Source organism: Scyliorhinus torazame, chromosome 6 (assembly GCF_047496885.1).
Source record: "Scyliorhinus torazame isolate Kashiwa2021f chromosome 6, sScyTor2.1, whole genome shotgun sequence".
In the NCBI taxonomy this organism is placed as follows: Eukaryota; Metazoa; Chordata; class Chondrichthyes; order Carcharhiniformes; family Scyliorhinidae; genus Scyliorhinus; species Scyliorhinus torazame.
Window position 1 is genome coordinate 101,902,118 of NC_092712.1, and position 23,352 is coordinate 101,925,469.

The 23,352-nt window shown below is 48.7% G+C and overlaps 1 protein-coding gene across 1 annotated transcript in view; it reads left to right on the plus strand.

Moving 5' to 3' along the window:
- The first annotated feature begins 2,220 nt into the window (after positions 1–2,220).
- hacd1 (3-hydroxyacyl-CoA dehydratase 1) overlaps positions 2,221–23,352 on the plus strand; it is a 179,961-nt gene continuing 158,829 nt past the window's right edge. Inside the window, exon 1 of the mRNA XM_072508583.1 lies at positions 2,221–2,421. Within this exon, the coding sequence (XP_072364684.1) occupies positions 2,309–2,421 (113 nt within the window). The 5' untranslated portion in view covers positions 2,221–2,308. The remainder of the gene's footprint in view (positions 2,422–23,352) is intronic.

Below are 23,352 nucleotides of genomic sequence, written 5' to 3' on the forward strand. Positions count from 1 at the left end.
TGCTCCCCCCATAACACTCCCGTAAGTCAGCTGACTCCTGCTGACCCTGGCCTCCCCCGCCATCCCATTGATCCCCCCCCCCCGTGTGGGAATCCCCCCTCCCCCTCCTCCCCAGCAGTCAGTGAGCGCTCCTCCACCCCCCCCCCTTCTGTCTTTCCCGAACGCGGGAAAAAGCCCGCGCTTTCCGAAGCCGGCCCCTCTGGCGCAGCTCCTTTTGCGGCCTTATCTCAATTCCCCCATCCCCGGGCTTCCCCTCCCTCCAGCACCGACGCCCACATTCGCTCACAATCTCCCCATCAGATCTCTTCCCCCATCCCCATCCATCACCCAACCCGTGGAACATTCCCGACGCATAGTTAAAACCCTGTATACATCCGACATCCCCCCCACAACCACAGACCCTCAGTTTGAGTCCAACTTTTCAGTTTGTATAAAGGTCCAAGCCTCCTAAGGCGTTTCAAAGTAGTGGTGTCGATCCTGAAACGTGACCCACAATCGCGCTGGCTGCAGCATTCCGAACCTCACCCCCTTCCGATGGAGCACCGCCTTGGCCCGATTAAAACCAGCTCTCTTCTTTGCCACCTCCGCGCTCCAGTTCTGGTAGATTCGGATCTCCGTATTCTTCCACCTACTGCTCCGCTCCTTCTTGGCCCATCTCAAAACACACTCTCTATCCACGAGACGGTGAAACCTCACCACCACCACCCGTGGCGGCTCATTGGTCTTGGGTCACCTCGCCAGGACCTGATGAGCCCCATCCAGCTCCAGGGGATGCGGAAAGGCCCCCGCTCCCATCAGCGAATTGAGCATCGTGCTCACATATGCTCCGGCATCGGCCCCCTCCACTCCTTCAGGGAGACCCAGAATCCGAAGTTTCTTTCTCCTCGACCTGTTCTCCAGGTCCTCGAATCTTTCCGCCCACCTCCTGTGCAGCGCCTCGTGTGTCTCCACCTTCACCGCCAGGCCCAAGATCTCATCCTCATTCTCCGCGGTTTTCTCCCGCACTGCCTGGATCGCCGCCCCTTGGGCCTTCTGGGTCTCCACTAACCCCTCGATCGCCGTCAGCATTGGCGTCAGCACCTCTTTCTTCAGCTCCTCGAAGCAGCGCTTGAGAAACTCCTGCTGCTCCTGCACCCATGCCGCTTGATCTACGCCCGTCGCCATCTTGTTTTTTCTCCCTTGCACTTTCTGCTGCTCCAAAAACGCTTCTTTGACCGCTCCACTCCTGGTCCAATCCATATACTATGGAGGGGGGACCTTGCTCACCTTCCCACACTAGAGGTTGTCAAAAAAATTGTCGTTGGGGCTCCTCAAGAGAGCCCAAAAGTCCGTTTTAGTGGGAGTTGCCGAATGTGCGGCTTAGCTCCGCATAGCCGCAACCGGAAGTCCACACAAAGCAACTTTTGAAGGTAGCATGAAGATTACAATTTGTCTGCATCCCTTTTAAATGTCTTGCTTTCCCAATATGGGCACAGTGCACTTTCTGGGCTAAACATAACTGATGCCTTGGCTGGAACTTGTTTTCGTTGACTATCCGTGGTTTTGTTTTGGCTAAGATAATTATCTCTGATACCAAAGGTTGGTCGAAGGAAGAATTGTTTAGTTGTTCACAAATATGCGGATCCGGATCCAGATCCTTGAAATTATTAAAGGATCCAATAACATTGGGAGATATGGTGCATTTACTGTATTTTAAGAATGCTGTGGGTTTTCTTTGGTATGATATGGGGTGTTTTATTTAGAATGCTGTTGATTAACTCAGCTACTGTAATGGAACCTGTCACAGCTGTCAAAACGTAAGCAGAATTTTCACTGCAGGTTGCTGTATGTGGCTTGGCTCAAGCTTTTTCAATTTGATGGAACCTCTTAATGAATTTTTTTAAAATGTTTATAGAGCATCAACCAGGCTGGGAAAAGTCCCAAGGAAGAGCTGCATAATTGTAATAACATTGAATTAACACAGCATGGCAGAGGTGTGAGCTCTCCTTTGTGCCCTGCTCAATTGTTATTAATTAAATTAGTGGACTATCATCAAATATATGTTTATTTATATTCCTGCATAACATCCCTATTTACATTATATAACGCATTTGCCACTAAATATATAAATCTCCACAATAGCTGGTCTTTGACGAATACAAATGGATTTTCAGCACTTATTAAGTTTGGAGTGGTTTAGGGGCATGATGCGCGCGTCCGGGGATCTCTTGGGCGCGACCGCGGAGAGCGAAGCGCGCGGACGCGGTCGGCTTCAGCTGTTCGCTGCTCCAGCCTGCACCGGACTTTCTTAATTTAGTCACCCGGTACTATGGCGCCCAGTGAAGAGGATGGCTCGCTGGAAGAGAAAGAAAACAAGAAAAAACCCTTAAGTCCCTTCGCTACTGCTTGGCTCACATTCTACAACATTACCATGACGGCCGGGTAGGACAGTCTGTTCACTGCTGCGCGGGGTAACATCGTCAAATCCTTCCCCCCCCCCTATTGCAAAGCTGGGCTCTGCTATTCTGGAGCAACCTTCTCGTTGCATTAATTCACCTTAACGCGTTTATTTGGATGTAAAAATACGTGCAAACTTGCACCCGGGGACGTGATTAGTATGCTTTATTCCAGTGATTATTTTAGTTAGCTTAGTTTTAGCAAAAATAATTCCTATGACACTGTCCGTGTGTCTTGAATGGAGGAGTGCCTGGTTAGTCTTGTATTTCCTTATTAGGTTGATTACAGAAGCTGCGTCATCTTTCTTCGCAACTGTTGTTAAGTATAGATTGACACGATCTGGAGAGGAATGCTGTAAGGGAGGTCGTTCTGCTTTCCTCGGCAGATTTCTCCGAGTAGTTTAGAATATAGTTCTCTGGAGAGCAGGACATTAATTTGTACACCCAGATCTAAAAAGGGGCACTGAATGTGAATCTATTTATTGTTCGTCTAATGGCTTCAGTAGCTATTACAGATCACGGGGATATGACTGAGAAATAAGCAACCAAGCTAAACCGTTATCATTTTCTTAACGAAAAACAACTTTGGCATATTTACTTGCGAACAAATGTTCTAAAAGTGAATCGAACCCTTCAATTATAAATTCGGATGCCAATTGTTTATCCTGAAATTACAATTCAATTTAAGATTTTTGTTTTGAAAGGTGTAACGCGGTCTTTTATGAACTGTAAATGTTTGAAACGGCATTGCTTCGTTTCATAGAGAATAACTTCACTTGACCAGTGTATTCTGAGGTTTGCACAACTTGTGTTTTTACCTCAAGAGGTTACAACATGTGTTAGCAATGTCTGTGATAGCATAACATTGATAAGATCAACGGATCGTGTTCAAAGCTTTTCACACAGGTTTTGAATTTTTTGATCTGGTAGAATCAGTAGATGTGTTTAATGGCTATCTAGATGTAATATACTTTGTGTCTAAAGTATGGTGGATCCTTCAGAGTGCCAGGGATTCTGGTTGAGTTCGGCCTTGGGGGCGTGACTGTGTGGAGTTTGCACTTTTCCCCCTTTCTGCGTGGGTTTCACTCGGGTGCTCCGGTTTTCTCCCAGTCCAAACATGTGTAGGTGAGGTGGATTGACCATGCTAAATTGCCGCTTAGTGCTAAATTGCCCCAGTGTCAAAACATGTGCAATCAGATGGGGATAGGGTAGGGGGTGGGCCTCGGTAGGGTGATTTTTCAGAGGGTTGGTGCAGACACGATGGGCCGAATGGCCTCCTTCTGCATGTAGGAATTCTGTCCCCGGCCACATTTTGAAAGCTTTACTACATGTGCTGGTGAACTAAAAATCATTTAACTAGTGGACTGATTTAATGAACCCAGGCAACATTGCAAATTATATTTGGCTATGTGAAAGGTGAAAAGTTTTTAAATTTTAGGCAGTGGGGTACTGGTCGGAGTACAGACAGGGGTGGTAGGATGTGTGAGACTATAGGCAGCAGCAGCAGATTGACGTCAGTATGGATGGCATTACACTCCGATTCGTTCTTAATCCACAGATGTGTAAGAAGCTCGGTGTAGTTATTCTATATTATGATGCAGAATAATTGAGGGAATATGAAATTCCAATTCTCCTGGCGTTTTTTTTCTTCAATGGGATGTGGCATTGTGAGTGAGGCCAGTATTTGTCACCCATCCCTAATTGTCCATGCTCAGCTACTCAAAAGGGCAGTTAAGAGTCGGTCACATTGTGTAGGTCTGGAGTCAAACGTAGACCAGACCAGGTAAGAATGGCACATTTTCCTCCCTTTCGAGCATTAGTGAACAATATGTTTTTTTCGACAATCAAAGATGATTTACCATGACTGAGACGAGCTTGATATTCCAGATTTAAAAACTGAATTCCACATGCTGCATGATGGGATTTGAACCCATGTTCCAGAGCAATAGCCTGGCCAACTGGATTACTAGTCCAGTGATGTTACTGTTCCACCACCGTCTCCCTGTTTTGATGAACTTATCCAAAGAAGAGCTCAAGAAAATAGATTATTTCTGTGCATGATTCCAGCATTGAACAAGATAATCTCAAGCAAGTTGATGGTAGTACTTTTGTGTTTGAAAGTATATAATTTGTCACAAATTCTTGAGTCAATATTGGGTGATGACAGGGCGCAGTGTGATCGAACTGTATCCTTTTATGATCCTTGCAGAAACCAGTAACTTTTAAAAAGAGATGTGAACCTTTAAGCCAGTCGCTAGGAACTTCATAAGAGAAGATTTCATATTTTAAGACTTAACTGTAGCAAACACTAAAATTAACAAGAGACTAAATGCTACTTGGTAGTCAACACTAAGCTATAGTAGTCAACACTAAACTAAAGCTTAGTAGTCAACACTAAACTATATAAAATATAATTCCTATTAACTGTGTACTCTTTAATTTAAAATCCTAGCTGTAACATGGCCTCTTCTCCCTGCTTCACCAGGTGAATCTTCCAGTGTCTTTTTAAATAAAGTCCTCTTCAAGAGGCATATTGGAATAGAATTTCTATTGCAGGTATCTTCTGTTCATAGAATTCACAGTGCAGAAGGAGGCCATTCGGCCCATCGAGTCTGCACCGGCTCTTGGAAAGTCAAGATTTCCAAGATCTACACTGCCACCCCATAACCAAGTAACCCCACCCAACACTAAGGGCAATTTTGGACACTAAGGGCAATTTATCATGGCCAATCCACCTAACCTGCACATCTTTGGACTGTTGGAGGAAACCGGAGCACCCGGAGGAAACCCACGCACACACTGGGAGGATGTGCAGATTCCGCACAGACAGTTACCCAAGCCGGAATCGAACCTGGGACCTTGGAGCTGTGAAGCAATTGTGCTATCCACAAGGCTACCGTGCTGCCCCCACAAGGCTACCGTGCTGCCCCCACAAGGCTACCGTGCTGCCCCCACAAGGCTACCGTGCTGCCCCCACAAGGCTACCGTGCTGCCCCCACAAGGCTACCGTGCTGCCCCCACAAGGCTACCGTGCTGCCCCCACAAGGCTACCGTGCTGCCCCCACAAGGCTACCGTGCTGCCCCCACAAGGCTACCGTGCTGCCCCCACAAGGCTACCGTGCTGCCCCCACAAGGCTACCGTGCTGCCCCCACAAGGCTACCGTGCTGCCCCCACAAGGCTACCGTGCTGCCCCCACAAGGCTACCGTGCTGCCCCCACAAGGCTACCGTGCTGCCCCCACAAGGCTACCGTGCTGCCCCCACAAGGCTACCGTGCTGCCCCCACAAGGCTACCGTGCTGCCCCCACAAGGCTACCGTGCTGCCCCCACAAGGCTACCGTGCTGCCCCCACAAGGCTACCGTGCTGCCCCCACAAGGCTACCGTGCTGCCCCCACAAGGCTACCGTGCTGCCCCCACAAGGCTACCGTGCTGCCCCCACAAGGCTACCGTGCTGCCCCCACAAGGCTACCGTGCTGCCCCCACAAGGCTACCGTGCTGCCCCCACAAGGCTACCGTGCTGCCCCCACAAGGCTACCGTGCTGCCCCCACAAGGCTACCGTGCTGCCCCCACAAGGCTACCGTGCTGCCCCCACAAGGCTACCGTGCTGCCCCCACAAGGCTACCGTGCTGCCCCCACAAGGCTACCGTGCTGCCCCCACAAGGCTACCGTGCTGCCCCCACAAGGCTACCGTGCTGCCCCCACAAGGCTACCGTGCTGCCCCCACAAGGCTACCGTGCTGCCCCCACAAGGCTACCGTGCTGCCCCCACAAGGCTACCGTGCTGCCCCCACAAGGCTACCGTGCTGCCCCCACAAGGCTACCGTGCTGCCCCCACAAGGCTACCGTGCTGCCCCCACAAGGCTACCGTGCTGCCCCCACAAGGCTACCGTGCTGCCCCCACAAGGCTACCGTGCTGCCCCCACAAGGCTACCGTGCTGCCCCCACAAGGCTACCGTGCTGCCCCCACAAGGCTACCGTGCTGCCCCCACAAGGCTACCGTGCTGCCCCCACAAGGCTACCGTGCTGCCCCCACAAGGCTACCGTGCTGCCCCCACAAGGCTACCGTGCTGCCCCCACAAGGCTACCGTGCTGCCCCCACAAGGCTACCGTGCTGCCCCCACAAGGCTACCGTGCTGCCCCCACAAGGCTACCGTGCTGCCCCCACAAGGCTACCGTGCTGCCCCCACAAGGCTACCGTGCTGCCCCCACAAGGCTACCGTGCTGCCCCCACAAGGCTACCGTGCTGCCCCCACAAGGCTACCGTGCTGCCCCCACAAGGCTACCGTGCTGCCCCCACAAGGCTACCGTGCTGCCCCCACAAGGCTACCGTGCTGCCCCCACAAGGCTACCGTGCTGCCCCCACAAGGCTACCGTGCTGCCCCCACAAGGCTACCGTGCTGCCCCCACAAGGCTACCGTGCTGCCCCCACAAGGCTACCGTGCTGCCCCCACAAGGCTACCGTGCTGCCCCCACAAGGCTACCGTGCTGCCCCCACAAGGCTACCGTGCTGCCCCCACAAGGCTACCGTGCTGCCCCCACAAGGCTACCGTGCTGCCCCCACAAGGCTACCGTGCTGCCCCCACAAGGCTACCGTGCTGCCCCCACAAGGCTACCGTGCTGCCCCCACAAGGCTACCGTGCTGCCCCCACAAGGCTACCGTGCTGCCCCCACAAGGCTACCGTGCTGCCCCCACAAGGCTACCGTGCTGCCCCCACAAGGCTACCGTGCTGCCCCCACAAGGCTACCGTGCTGCCCCCACAAGGCTACCGTGCTGCCCCCACAAGGCTACCGTGCTGCCCCCACAAGGCTACCGTGCTGCCCCCACAAGGCTACCGTGCTGCCCCCACAAGGCTACCGTGCTGCCCCCACAAGGCTACCGTGCTGCCCCCACAAGGCTACCGTGCTGCCCCCACAAGGCTACCGTGCTGCCCCCACAAGGCTACCGTGCTGCCCCCACAAGGCTACCGTGCTGCCCCCACAAGGCTACCGTGCTGCCCCCACAAGGCTACCGTGCTGCCCCCACAAGGCTACCGTGCTGCCCCCACAAGGCTACCGTGCTGCCCCCACAAGGCTACCGTGCTGCCCCCACAAGGCTACCGTGCTGCCCCCACAAGGCTACCGTGCTGCCCCCACAAGGCTACCGTGCTGCCCCCACAAGGCTACCGTGCTGCCCCCACAAGGCTACCGTGCTGCCCCCACAAGGCTACCGTGCTGCCCCCACAAGGCTACCGTGCTGCCCCCACAAGGCTACCGTGCTGCCCCCACAAGGCTACCGTGCTGCCCCCACAAGGCTACCGTGCTGCCCCCAGTTAAATAACAAAGACCGTGTTGATTCCATGATCTTTAATTCTCCACAAGCCTTGTTTCCTTGAGCTGGGGGATTCTGACATTACCAGCCCTCTGCTGGTGATTACCCCAAAACCCATCCTTTTGCTCTGCCTGCCATAGCAGATGTTGTGGGTGGTCTTCCCCAAAACTCTGTCGGGCTGACCCTGAGAGCCTGTAAGTCTGGGCAGCAGCAAAGCTGCATTCCGGTGTTAAATTTGTATCTGACTTTGACCAAGTTTCAACTTGAATTTCTGTCTCTATAATAAGCAAGTCACTTGGGGTTGTCTCCAGGCATAATTAGTAAAGGCCACATGGGTTGTCTCTGGGAAGATCCATATGGGGTCCCATCCCCATCTCCAAACTACTGAATTTTAACTTGAGTTAAAGGAGACAGTTTTAAAAAAAAATAACTACTGTGATTGTAACAATTCCATCAAGTGGTCAATACCTTTTGTGGAGGATGAATTCACCACACATTGGTGCACATTGTTCTACAATAAATCCTATTGTGTTAATTTGAATACTAACATTAAAAATGGGAACATTATCTGTAAACAGTGTGAGATCATTATTTTTGTAACTAGACATGAATATTAAGTTATCTGGATCAGAGAAGTGATGTTCAGTTGGATCAAAAATTGCTGCGCCTGAACTTTGGCACGTTGTCTCTTTAGTCCATAGGCATGCTGTGTAAACAAATTGATATTTTCCCAATGACGTTTGGTTGAGATTAGCTCACAACACAGAAATTGAATTATCTTGGAAACCCGACCTGGTCTAAGCAGTGCAGGTGCATATTTTGGTAAATTTACATATTGAGCCATTGGTGGACTTTGTTATTTAACTTGGGAATCCTGCCTAATTTTGTTGTGGCTGCAATTCCTTTGCAAAAAGATAATTATCAAGAGTGCAAACATTTCCAAATTGTTGTAACTACAGTATTACACTTTAAGATGCCAAAAAATATGCCATTTTATAATTAGTGCAGAAAATATACATAAATCAATGTTGGAAGTCTCCAAAAATACTTCCAAAGATGGGGTCAAATTCCACGCTGAGTATGAAATGCCATGTGGGCGGTTGCCATTTTAAAATGTGATTTATTTATTTTTTAAATATCACCGGGACTTCATATTATATGGGCACACTTTTATTGAATGAATTAATTTTATTACGATACCTTCAATTACAAAACATTTTAAAACCTGTCATATTCATTGTCTTAAGCATCCAGTCAAAAGAGTTCATCACATTCATCCTGAGTCACTTTATTTTTTTTTAAATAAATATTTTATTGAAAATTTTTGGTCAACCAACACAGTACATTGTGCATCCTTTACACAATATTATAACAACACAAATAACAATGACTTATTTTATAAACAAAAAATGAATAAATAATAAATAACAAAAATGAAAACTAACCCTAATTGGCAACTGCCTTATCACAAGTAACACTCTCCAAAAATATAATTTAACAATCCAATATATAATTATCTGTCGCAACGACCTATACATATTATACAGTATATATTAACAACCCTGAGAGTCCTTCTGGTTCCTCCCCCCCCCCCCCCCCCCCCCGGCCTCCGGATCCTGGGCTGCTGCTGCTGCCTTCTTTTTTCCATTCCATCTATCTTTCTGCGAGGTATTCGACAAACGGTTGCCACCGCCTGGTGAACCCTTGAGCCGACCCCCTTCGAACGAACTTAATCCGCTCTAGCTTTATAAACCCTGCCATGTCATTTATCCAGGTCTCCACCCCCGGGGGCTTGGCTTCTTTCCACATTAACAATATCCTGCGCCGGGCTACTAGGGACGCAAAGGCCAAAACATCGGCCTCTCTCGCCTCCTGCACTCCCGGCTCTTGTGCAACCCCAAATATAGCCAACCCCCAGTTTGGTTCGACCCGGACCCCCACTACTTTTGAAAGCACCTTTGTCACCCCCATCCAAAACCCCTGTAGTGCCATCCTGAGTCACTTTAGACATGCATCACTGTAAGGATACCGGTCTGGATCAGATATGACACTTTCAGTTTCATAACCATCCCTTCACAAGTCATGATGAATCGCTGAAAACAGTAATTTTAGCATTGAAGTCTTGTAGTAGCCTCTGGGTGATCTTGGTCTACTGCCACAACACTTGGCATTTATGTTCCATAAAGTGGTTACACAAACTAACTATTGGTCTGAAACATTTGCCAAGGGTCAAGATTTGATTTGGCCCATTGGTGTGTGTGGTGATGGTGCGCATTGTATTTCTGGGGAAGATGTAACTACTCGGGCTTTGGAAGCTTCATTCCAATGCATGCTTCTCATGATCAGAGTAAGAAGTCTTGCAACACCAGATTAAAGTCACTAGCTTTCGGAGCACTGCTCCTTCCTTGGGTAAATGAAAAGGTAGGTTCCAGGAGCAACTGGAGAGAGGGATAAACACCGGTTACAGAGGTATCCAGGGCTAAATAGCTGGCTTTTAAAGCAGACCAAGGCAGGCCAGCAGCGCGGGTTCAATTCTCGTACCAGCCTCCCGAACAGGCGCCGGAATGTGGCGACTTGGGGCTTTTCACAGTAACTCCATTTGAAGCCTACTTATGACAATAAGTGATTTTCTTTTCATTTTTCATTTCATTGTCTCAAGCCAGGACAGTTGGTAATATTGTGCAAGCTCAGGCCAGATTGTGGGGTTGAATGTAATGCGACATGAATCCAAGATCCCAGTTGAGGCCGTACGCATGTGTGCGGATCTTGGCTATAAGTTTCTGCTCGGCGATTCTGCATTGTCACGTGTCCTGAAGGCCGCCTTGGAGAACGCTTACCCGAAGACCTGAGGCTGAATGCCCTTGACTGCTGAAATGTTCGCCGACTGGAAGGGAACAGTCCTGCCTGGCGATTGTCGCGCGATGTCACGTCAATGCCAGATTCATCAGTCACATTCACAAGACAGCCTCGACCGTCAGCCAAGCACAACGCAATGCCATTCCCCACTCTCGAGACCAACTGCAACATCGTTATCAAACCGGCAGACAAAGGAAGGGCCACCGTCATACTTAACAGAACAGACTACTGCAAAAACGTGTACCAACAACTCAACAACCAGGAACACTACAGACAGTTACCCGCAGATCTGACCAAGGAACACACCCGCCAACTCAACAGACTGATCAAGACCTTGGATCCAGACCTTCAGAACACCCCATGTGCTCTCATCCCACGTACTCCCCGCGTTGAATATCGCTACTGCCTCCCGAAAATACACAAGACCAACACACCAGGCCGTCCTATTGGATCAGGCAATGGGGCCCTGTGTGAGAACCTCTCTGGCTACATCGAGGGCATCTTGAAACCCATCGTACAAGGAACTCCCAGCTTCTGTCATGATACAACGGACTTAAAAAAAAAAAAAAAAAAAAAAAATTTTATTGAGGTATTTGAGAATCTTTATAACAGTAACAAAAACAACGACATCAACATGGTAAAATAAACATTCCATTCCACCCCCCCCCCCCCCCCCCCCCAGCCCAAACTTCACACACCTCAACCATACAACAACAATCCCCCCCCCCCCCCCCGGAATACTGCATCTGCTTACATTTTTAATCTTCCCCGAGAAAGTCGACAAAAGGCTGCCACCTCCAGGAGAACCCTAACATTGACCCTCTTAAGGCGAACTTTATTTTCTCAAGACTGAGAAACCCAGCCATGTCACTAACCCAGGTCTCTACACTCGGGGGCTTCGAGTCCCTCCACAATAATAAGATCCATCTCCGGGCTACCAGGGAGGCAAGACTAGGACGTCGGCCTCTTTCGCCCCCTGAACTCCCGAATCTTCCGACACTCCAAAGATCGCTACCTCTGGACTCGACACCACCCGTGTTTTTAGCATCGTGGGCATTGCCTTAGCAAAACCCTGCCAAAACCCTCTAAGCTTCGGGCATGCTCAAAATATGTGGACATGATTTGCTGGGCTTCCCGCGCATCTCGCACACCTATCTTCTACCCCGAAAAACGTGCTCATCCTAGCCATTGTCATATGTGCCCCGTGAACTACCTTAAATTGTATCAGGCTAAGCCTGGCGCACGATGAAGAGGTATTAACCCTGCTTAGGGCATCCTCCCATAGACCCGCCTCCATCTCCCCTCTTAGCTCGTCCTCCCACTTGCATTTAAGCTCCGCCACCGGAGTTTCCTCTGCCTCCGAAAGCTCCTGGTAAATATCTGATACCTTCCCCTCTCCCACCCAGGTACAGGAAACTACTCTATCCTGTATGCACCTGGGCGGCAGCAGCGGAAAGGCCGGCACCTGCTTTCTCAGGATGTCGCGCACCTGCAAATAACTAAAACCATTCCCTGCTGGCAATTTAAATTTATCCTCCAAAGCTTTCAAGCTGGGAAAACTCCCATCTGTAAATAGATTCCCCCATCCTTCTAATTCCTGCCTTCTGCCAAGTCCGGAATCCGCCATCTAGCCTACCCGGTACAAACCTGTGGTTGTTATAAATCTGGGTCCAAATCGATGCTCCCTCCACCCTTGTATCTCCTCCTCCACTGCCCCCAGATCCTCAGAGCCGCCACTACCACCGGACTTGTGGAGTATCAGGCCGGCGAGAACGGCAGAGCTGCCGTTACCGATACTCCCAGACTGGTGTCTCATGACGCCGCCTCCATCCGCTCCCATGCCGACCCCTCCCCCACTATCACTACCTGATCATGGCTATATTAGCCGCCCTGTAGTAATTGCAGATGTTCGGTTGTGCCAACCCACCCTCCCCACGACTGCGCTCCAGCAACACTTTCTTCACTCGCAGGGTTTTACTCGCCCACACAAAGCCCAAAATAACCTTATTTACCCGCTTGAAAAAAGCCTTGGGGATGAAGATGGGGAGGCACTGAAAGGCAAACAGAAATCTGGGGAGGACCGTCATTTTCACGGTCTGTACCTTCCCCGCCAGTGATAGCGGGTGCATGTCCCATCTCTTAAAGTCCTCTTCCATTTGTTCTATCAACCGGGATAGATTTAACTTCTGTAGTAACTCCCATTTCTGGGCCACCTAGATTCCCAGATGTCGAAAGCTCTTCCCTACCATTCTAAGTGGCAGCTCTCCCAGTCTCTTCTCCTGCCCTCTTGCCTGGATCACAAACATCTCGCTTTTTCCTATGTTCAATTTATACCCCGTAAAATTGCCAAATTCCCCCAAGATTCGCATTACTTCCCCCATCCCTTCCAACGGGTCCGAAATGTACAACAGCAGGTCGGGGTTCTTATTGACATGGCTAATGGCTCTATGGCCAGAGCAAACCATAACGGGGAGAGGAGGCACCCTTGCCTTGTCCCAAGGTGTAGTTCAAAATACCCCAACGTCAGCCGGTTTGTACGCACACTCGCTACTGGTGCCTGATAGAGCAACCGCACCCAGTCAATAAAGCCCTCACGAAACCCAAACCTTCCCGCGCCTCCCACAGGTAATTCCATTCCACCCGATCAAAAGCCTTCTCCGCATCCATCACTACCACCACCTCTGCCTCCTCTCCTTCTGAGGGCATCATAATAACATTTAGAAGCCTTCAAACATTGGCCTTGAGTTGCCTGCCCTTAACAAATCCCGTTTGGTCTTCCCCTATCATCCCCGGGACACAATCCTCTATCCTTGTGGCCAGTATCTTAGCCAGCAGTTTGGCATCCATATTCAGTAGAGAAATCGGCCTGTATGACCCACATTGCTCCGGATCCTTCTTCCGTTTCAGGATCAATGAAATCGAGGCCTGCGACAATGTTGGGGGGAGGACTCCCTTCTCTCTTGCTTCGTTATATGTCCTCACCAGCAGTGGGCACAATATCTCTGAAAACGTCTCAGAGAATTCCACCCGGTAGCCGTCAGGCCCCGGGGCCTTGCCCGACTGCATGCCCTCCAGCCCCTTAATTATTTCCTCAATCTCAATTGGGGCTCCCAGCCCCTCCACCTGTTCCTCCTCCACCCTCGGGAACCTCATCTGATCCAGAAATTGCCTCATCCCCTCCACCCCAGCCGGGGGTTCCAACTCCTATAATTTACAATAAAAGTCCTTAAACACGTTGCTCACCCCCGCTGGGTCCAGGACAGTATTACCTTCTCTACTCTTTACTTTACCTATCTCCCTGGCCGCCTCTCTTTTCCTGAGCTGGGGCACCAACATTCTGCTTGCCTTTTCTCCGAACTCATAGACCCCCCCCCCCTGCCTTCCACTGCTTTCCCTGTGGTCAACAGCCCAAACTCCACCTGTAAACCTCCGCCGCTACCTCAGTAGCCCCACGTCCGGGATCTCCGAGTATCTCCTGTCCACCTGGAGTATCTCCTCCACTAATCTATCCCTCTCAGCCCATTCCACCTTTTCTCTGTGGGCCCATATCGAGATTAATTCCCCTCTGACTACTGCCTTCAAAGCTTCCCAGACCGTCGCTACAGAGACCTCCCCCGTATCATTTGTTTCTAGGTAGTTCTGGATGGGCTTGTTAACCCGCCCACAGACCGCCTCGTCCGCTTGCAACCCCACATCCAGTCTCCACAGTGGGCGTTGCCCTCTCTCCACACTAACCCGTAGATCCACCCAGTGCGGGGCACGATCAGACACTGCAATTGCCGAGAACTCCGTATCCACCACCATCGGTATTAGCGCCCTGCTCAGAACAAAAAAGTCGATGCGAAAGTATACCTTGTGGACATGTAAAAAAAAAAAGGAAAACTCCTTCGTCCTCGGCCGTGCTAACCTCCATGGGTCTAGTCCCCCCATCTGTTCCATAAAACCCTTCAATTCCTTTGCCAAAGCCGGCCTCCTCCGTGTCCTGGATTTTGACCGGTTCAATTCCGATCAATGACTGTGTTGAAGTCCCCCCCCATGATCAGGTTATGTGACTCAAGTCTGGGATCTTAGCTAACACCCGCCTCATAAATTCCACGTCGTCCCAATTTGGAGCATATATGTTCACAAGTACCACTCGCACGCCCTCCAGCTTCCCACTCGCCATTATGTACTTACCCCCTTGTCTGACAGGATTCTCCCTGCCTCGAATGGCACTCATTTGCTGATCAAGATCACTACTCCCCTGGTATTTGAGCCCAGTCCTGAGTGGAACACTTGGCTTACCCACCCCTTCCTCAATCTCGTCTGGTCTGTAACCTTTAGGTGTGTCTCTTGTAGCATCAGTTCCCTCAAATGCACGAACACGCGAGCCCTCTTGACCGGCCCATTCAGTCCTCTCACGTTCCATGTGATCAGCCTGGACGGGGGGCTTCCAACCCCCCCCCCCCCCCCCCCCCCCCCCCCCAGGCGCTGACTAGCCATCACCCTTTTTAGGCCAGCCTCGAGCTCGCGCCCTCCGCTGTTGCCATGCCCGACCTCCCATTTGTCCCCGAGTAACAGTTCCTCCAATGTCAGCAAAGCAGTCCCTCTCCCCCCCCCCCCCCCCCAGCAACAACACTAAAAACACAATCCCTCACGTCAAGCTCCAGCTTAACAGCTATCCACCCCCCACTGCGCTTCCGAGAGTCGACTGACCAATGCTGACTCGATAGCTCCCGCCGCTGGCACCAAGCAACCTGTCTCCCTATTGTACTCTCCTCTCTTTCCCCCCCCCCCCCCCACATGAATAAACATGTTAAAAGCATCACATTCCCCAGTAAATAAACAACAGAAAAAAAGTGAAGAAACAATCACATTAGAAAAATAGTCACCCAAAAAGCAGAACTACATTCAAAGCCCCCCGCCCCCCACTCTAATCAGATCAATCTTAACCATCCACACAGCCCATTATTTCACGTAGAGCTACTTAAATTTTTACAATCCAGCTCCACAATTCGCTTCCACAGTACTTTTCCAAGGCTTCAGTGTCTTTTAATTCGCCTCCAGCTTAATTTCTTTAATAAGGATCCATACTTCGTCTGGCGTTTCAAAGTAGAAGTCCTGTTCCTCGTGTGTGACCCACAGGCAGGCTGGGTACAGCATCCCGAACTTCACTCCCTTCCTAAGAGGGTTGTTTTTGCCCGATTGAACCCACCTCGCCTCTTGGCCAAATCCACGCCCAGGTCCTGATAAATGCGCAACTCCGTTCTCCCACTTGCTGCTCCGTTCTTTCGTGGCCCACTGCAAAACGTGTTCCCTGCCCATGAAACGGTGAAACGTTACCACCATGGCCCTCGGCGGTGTGCTCACTCTGGGCTTCCTCGTGAGGGCTTTGTGCGCTCTGTCCAATTCCAGGGGCCGAGGGAACATAGGTTTAAGGGGCATAGGTTTAAGGTGAGAGGGGCAAAGTTTAGAGTAGATGTACGAGGCAAGTTTTTTACGCAGAGGGTAGTGGGTGCCTGGAACTCACTACCGGAGGAGGTAGTGGAGGCAGGGACGATAGGGACATTTAAGGGGCATCTTGACAAATATATGAATAGGATGGGAATAGAAGGATACGGACCCAGGAAGTGTAGAAGATTGTAGCTTAGTCGGGCAGTATGGTCGGCACGGGCTTGGAGGGCCGAAGGGCCTGTTCCTGTGCTGTACATTTCTTTGTTCTTTGTTCTTTGTTGGAACGCCCTAGCCCCCATCAACTTCTCCAAAATGTCTATCACATAGGCCCTTGCATCCGATCCCTCACTGCCTTCAGGGAGGCCAACAATTCTGAGATTCTGCCTCCCTGGACCTATTCCCAGCTTCCCCTGCATTCTTTTCTGGCGGTCATTCATCATCCCCACCTTGCTTTCCAGGACGGTTATATACTCCTCGTGCTCGGACAACTTTTGTTTGACCTCCTGGATCGCTCTCCCGTGGGTTTCCTGATTCTGAGTCACTTGATCAATCAAAGCCTTACTCTGGTCCAGCGTGTCCTTCTTCAGCTTGGCGAATCAATCCTCAAAAAACTTCACCAGATGCTCCTTTGACAACTGTGCCGTCTCCCCGTGGCCCTTGCCCTCTGCCATGCTGTCCTGTGTTACCAGCTCTGCTTGCGTCCCCCTTTTAGGACTTTGTCGTCTCACACGGCCACTTCGGGTCCAATTCTCCATACAACAGAGGGGGATTTCTCCTTACTGTCTCACTCTTCATTGCTTTATCCCATAAAATCTGAAAAAAACCAGGGGAAGAAGGTCCAAAAGTCCGTTACAGGCGGGAGCTATCAAATGTGTGACTTACCCCTCCATGGCCACCACCGGAAATCTGCGACGGACTTCTTACAGAAACTTAGTACCCATGGACCAGTTGAACCAGGAACATTCCTCATCACAATGGACGTCTCGGCACTCTACACCAGCAGCCGCCCCCCCACCCCCATGACGACGGCATTGCTGCAACAGCCTCCGTACTCCATACCAACAACTGCCAATCTCCAGACGCAATTCTGAAACTCATCCGCTTCATTCTGGATCACAACGTCTTCACCTTCGACAACAAGTTCTTCATCCAGACGCACGGAACAGCCATGGGGACCAAATTCGCACCTCAATATGCCAACATCTTCATGCACAAGTTTGAACAAGATCTCCTCACCCCACAGGACCTTCAACCGTGCTATACACCAGATACATCAATGACATTTTTTTCCTTTGGACCCACTGAGAAGACTCACTGAAACGACTACACGATGACATCAATAAGTTCCACCCCACCATCCGACTTACCATGGACTACTCTTCAGAATCGGTTGCATTGGTCACCTCCGCACTTTGCTTTACCGCAAGCCCACGGATAACCTCACGATGCTCCACTTCTCCAGCTTCCACACTTCAGCAGTCAAGGGCATTCAGCCTCTGATCTTCGGGTAAGCATTCTCCAAGGCAGCCTTCAGGACACGTGACAATGCAGAATCGCCGAGCAGAAACTTATAGCCAAGTTCCACTTACATGAGTACGGCCTCAACCGGGACCTTGAATTCATGTTACATTACATTCACACGCCACCCCCCCCCCCCCCCCCCCCCACCCCCACCATCTGGCCTGGGCTTGCAAAAGCCTACCAACTGTCCTGGCTTGAGACAATTCCGAAAGCTAGTGATTCGAAACAAACCTGTTGGACTTTAACCTGGTGTTGTAAGACTTCTTACTGTGCTCACCCCAGTCCAACGCTGGCGTCTCTACAATGTGGCTCTCTTGAACATGCCAGTGGCTGGTCCCTGTTCTCATGCCACATTTGGTCTTGGGCAACTGCTCAGGCTGAATTCCTTCTTCTATTCTCGCACTAGTTTTGCATGAATATCAACTTCCCTTGCTGCCACATAGATATTTGATGGATTAACAAATATTACAAATTTTAGCTTTGAAACTGGCTTCATACTTTATTTGTTTTGTTGAAAGACTCATTTCTCTTTGCTGTTCACCATGCAGTATGTCTGCTATATGTGGGCTCATTTTAAAACTCCAATCACCCTCCCATTACAACTCACATCACCTATGTGATCCCTTGCGCCCAATTGTAGGTTCAGGTAAGCAAAACATGCATTTGTGAAGTGTAAATTGAGACTGACTTCTAATGAGAGTATAGCATGTCATGGCTGAAGAGGGAGGTTGGTCTATATGCATAAACGTTTGACACTACAAAAATGGTATCACCTTGCACGCCAGATTGACTTGTATGCCACGATCTATGGTACTTCAAACTTTTTCAGTTGGTGTAAATAGATTGTATTTTGCTTGGTCAATCAGACTCAATTACTTAAGTATTCTAGTTAGAAAATTTATCATCAATGATCGTGAACAATAAACGTCTGAGAAATTTGTACTTCATTTCTAAATCTCTCGCATTTTTTTTAGTTCTTTCATCTTTGTCTTTTACGCTTTCAAAAACTCCATACCCAAATCCACAAGAACTCAATCTTGAGCCACCTGTCCTCGCCATGCTACCTCATCTAAAATCCCAAAGTGGATTAATTCAGTGCCACTATCTGGCTCATCCTGCCTATTCTGGAATTTCTTGTTCAAAATCTCTAATCTGGATTTAGCTTTTCTTGCAGCTTTGAATTGGCCCTTGCCTGTACCCTGAAACACATCCTTCATGACTACAACTAGTCATTCATCTAATTCTACTAGACCTATTTTCAACATTCAGTATGGTTGATTTATGCCATCCTCCTCCAATGTCTTCCCCACAATAGCCAGCTTTGAGACTAGCCTCTCATTCCTAGCTATCCAAATCCTCTGCACATCTTCAGCAATGATGTCTCTGCCTTTACCTGATGTCACCTCTGGAATTTCTCCAAGGGTGTGGCTGTGGATGTTGGAATTTCTCCAAGGGTGTGGCTGTGGATGTTGGAATTTCTCCAAGGGTGTGGCTGTATCTTTGACTTTTGCTTCTTCACCTATACACAGCATAAACAGAACAATCAAATGTTTACATAACTTTGGCCTGGCAGATGTACAGTACGGAAAAAACAAAGGATCACATTATCTCTCCTCTTTAGATGTACTTACTCAAGATGTTGGTGCTAGGAACTGGAACTATTTTTATTTCAGGCACTCACTATCAGCATCATGCACTCTTGAGGTGAACTATTGTACAACCATTTGCAGAATGAAACTGACTTTTCACAACACTTCTCAGGCTGAATCTTTGGAAAGCACCCTATAGAAACCTGTGAAATGTCATTCCAGACTCAATTATCCTGTGGTTTCTGAGTGAGATTACTTTAATTATTGCCAAAGTGGGGACAGTTTGGTGCTTTTGATGTATACCCGCAAGCAAAGTCTTCTCAAACGTGATTCCCATACAGTCTTCATAACTAACAGACTGAGGAAACATTCGACAGTTTGAACTGGTTTTAAACCCAAATGTCTAAATCACCACATCACCCAGTTCGCCTTCTCTTCAAACTCGTATCAAATAATTATCCAAAATTGACTCCCTTGCTAAATGGGGTCCATAGCCAGGGGCAAGCTAATGGGGCTAAAGGTAGACAAGTCTCCTGGACCTGATGGAATGCATCCCAGAGTGCTAAAAGAGATGGCTAGGAAAATTGCAAATGCACTAGTGATAATTTACCAGAATTCACTAGACTCTGGGGTGGTCCCGGCGGATTGGAAATTAGCAAACGTGACACCACTGTTTAAAAAAGGAGGTAGGCAGAAAGCGGGTAATTATAGGCCAGTGAGCTTAACTTCGGTAGTAGGGAAGAAATAGCGAGGCATCTGGATGGAAATTGTCCCATTGGGCAGACGCAGCATGGGTTCATAAAGGGCAGGTCGTGCCTAACTAATTTAGTGGAATGTTTTGAGGACATTACCAGTGTGGTAGATAACGGGGAGCCAATGGATGTAGTATATCTGGATTTCCAGAAAGCCTTTGACAAGGTGCCACACAAAATGTTGCTGCAGAAGATAAAGATGCATGGCATTAAGGGGAAAGTAGTAGCATGGATAGAGGATTGGTTAATTAATAGAAAGCAAAGAGTGGGGATTAATGGGTGTTTCTCTGGTTGGCAATCAGTAGCTAGTGGTGTCCCTCAGGGATCAGTGTTGGGCCCATAATTGTTCACAATTTACATAGATGATTTGGAGTTGGGGACCAAGGGCAATGTGTCCAAGTTTGCAGACGACACTAAGATAAGTGGTAAAGCAAAAAGTGCAGAGGATACTGGAAGTCTGCAGAGGGATTTGGATAGGCTAAGTGAATGGGCTAGGGTCTGGCAGATGGAATACAATGTTGACAAATGTGAGGTTATCCATTTTGGTAGGAATAACAGCAAAAGGGATTATTATTTAAATAAAATATTAAAACATGCTGCTGTGCAGAGAGACCTGGGTGTGCTAGTGCATGAGTCGCAAAAAGTTGGTTTACAGGTGCAACAGGTGATTAAGAAGGCAAATGGAATGTTGTCCTTCATTGCTAGAGGGATGGAGTTTAAGACGAGGGAGGTTCTGCTGCAATTGTATAAGGTGTTAGTGAGGCCACACCTGGAGTATTGTGTTCAGTTTTGGTCTCCTTACTTGAGAAAGGACGTACTGGCACTAGAGGGTGTGCAGAGGAGATTCACTAGGTTAATCCCAGAGCTGAAGGGGTTGGATTACGAGGAGAGGTTGAGTAGACTGGGACTGTACTCGTTGGAATTTCGAAGGATGAGGAGGGGATCTTATAGAAACATATAAGATTATGAAGGGAATAGACAGGATAGATGCGGGGAGGTTGTTTCCACTGGCGGGTGAAAGCAGAACTAGGGGGCATAGCCTCAAAATAAGGGGAAGTAGATTTAGGACTGAGTTTAGGAGGAACTTCTTCACTCAAAGGGTTATGAATCTATGTACTTCCTTGCCCAGTGAAGCAGTAGAGGCTCCTTCATTAGATGTTTTTAAGATAAAGATAGTTTTTTGAAGAATAAAGGGATTAAGGGTTATGGTGTTCGGGCCGGAAAGTGGCGCTGAGTCCACAAAAGATCAGCCATGATCTCATTGAATGGTGGAGCAGGCTCGAGGGGCCAGGTGGCCTACTCCTGCTCCTAGTTCTTATGTTCTTATGTTATCAGTCTCCAACTTGCTCTCAACCTACTGTTCCACTCTAAAACTGACATCTAAAAACCACAATCCTTGGTGCCCCAGGTTTCATGTTTTTCTAGTGGGCATATCTTTACCAAAATCTGAAAAGGGAAAATCGAGCACCACCTGACAGACGGCCCTTTTTCCTCCTTGAGTCCATTGGGGTTGAGGATGACTTGCTTCCCCTCCAGTTCTAAGGGTTCTGAGATGGCTGATAAGTTCAATTCGCAATCTGCAGATGAGCTGTTGGGAGGTTTATGTGCTTTCTCCAACTCCTCAACTTTGCTTCTGTGTTCCTGACAAAGTCCCTCGATGTCTTTGCTGCCTTCCTGAATGAACTGTTTCCATTTTGGTCAGTCATAAGCCAGGGATTCCCATAAGTTGTCTGGGATGTTTAAGCTCTTCAGGGATACTGTGAGGACATCTCTAATGTGTATTTGTTGTCCTGGGATTCTCGCCATGAGTGTATTCCAAGTAGAGCAGTTGCTTCAGGAGTCTGGTGTTTTAGCCAGAGCTGGTTTTGAGTAATTTGTGCCTTGATACTGTGCATGTTGGCTTCGGAGAGAACACCACTGTGAACAACTTTCTTGCCACAGAGTTTGGAGGATCGTGCGAAGGCACCATTGGTGGTACTTCAGTATTTTGAGATGCCTACAGTAAGCTGTCCAATTCTCTGAAGCATATGGATGTCTGGAGATGTGGGTTTGAGATGCTTGTCCTCAAATTAACTTTTCCTCAGTTGGCTGAAGGCTGACATGGCACGCTGTAGTGGGGATGCATTTTGTTATCAAGAGGAGGCTCCAAAGATATGGAATGACAGTTCTTGTGAGCCATATCATTTGTCTTTGTGCCAAGTACAAAACATTGCAAAGTCCGAAAGACTTGGGACGAAGGATTGCGGTATTAGAAACCCACCGTCAGAAAACTGGGTGAGTTCTGATGCCAGCTCAGCAGCACCTATTATTGGCAAGAGCTAAAACTTTCTCAAATCACTGCTGCCTCACGGCGCAGAGGTGCCACGTTCGATCCTGGCTCTGGGTCACTGTCCGTGTGGAGTTTCCATATTCTCCCTGTGTTTGCGTGGGTTTCACCCCCACAACCCAAAGATGTGCAGGGTAGGTGGATTGGCCACACTAAATTGCCCCCTAATTGGAAAAATGAATTGGGTACTCTGAAGTTCATATTAAAAAAAAACTTTCTCAAATGCACCAGATCAAATATATTTCAAGCAGGCGTTGGAGGAAACTCTTCATGTTTACCCTGAAGCACCAAGTGCACAACAGAAAATTCTGGAAATACTCCTCCGAGTTCTGCTTTCAAAAAGTAATATATTTAAATTTACAAGTCCGGCTGTTGATCCCAAAGATTTATTTTCAGAATTCTGATAATAGTTCTCCATTAGCTGATGACCGGTATGGTAGTCTTGCAAAATGGGAGAAGACAATGTCACTGGGCCATCTGGGAAACATCCACCACTATTGCTGTCTAGATGGTTCCTTGAAGGGTGCGAGCAGCAGTGGTGAAGCAGGAAATTGACTAGCTATCTGGGTTTTCCATTCCTGCTGTCATTTGCATGCAACAGAGTATTTGGAAATTGGTCAATATATTTCCCTGCAGCAGGAAGGAAATAGAAATTCAGTGCAAGATCTGGTAGTAGGATTCCCCTGCCTGATTTTTAATATGTATTTTCTCCTATACAAATCCAGTCCTGCATCTACAAAGCAAATGCTCAAAACTTGGGCCTTTTTTCTAACGTTGTTATTTATTTAAAAAAATATATATTTTATTCAAGTTTTCAAATAAAATTTTTCTGTTTTACAAATCAACATAAAAATAGTACAATAACTGATAAATAACATTATTTAAATAATATAGTGAACTAACAAAGTGACAAAAAATAGTGCTCTCCCCCCCCCGCCCCCCCCCCCCCCCCGAGCTGCTACTGCTGTCGATCAATTTTCCCTTAACGTTCCGCGAGATAGTCAAGGAACGGTTGCCACCGTTTGGATAACCCCTGAGCCGATCCTCTCAGCGCAAATTTCATTCATTCCAGCTTTATGAACCCTGCCATATCGTTTATCCAGGCCTCCACGCCGGGGGGTTTCGCTTCCTT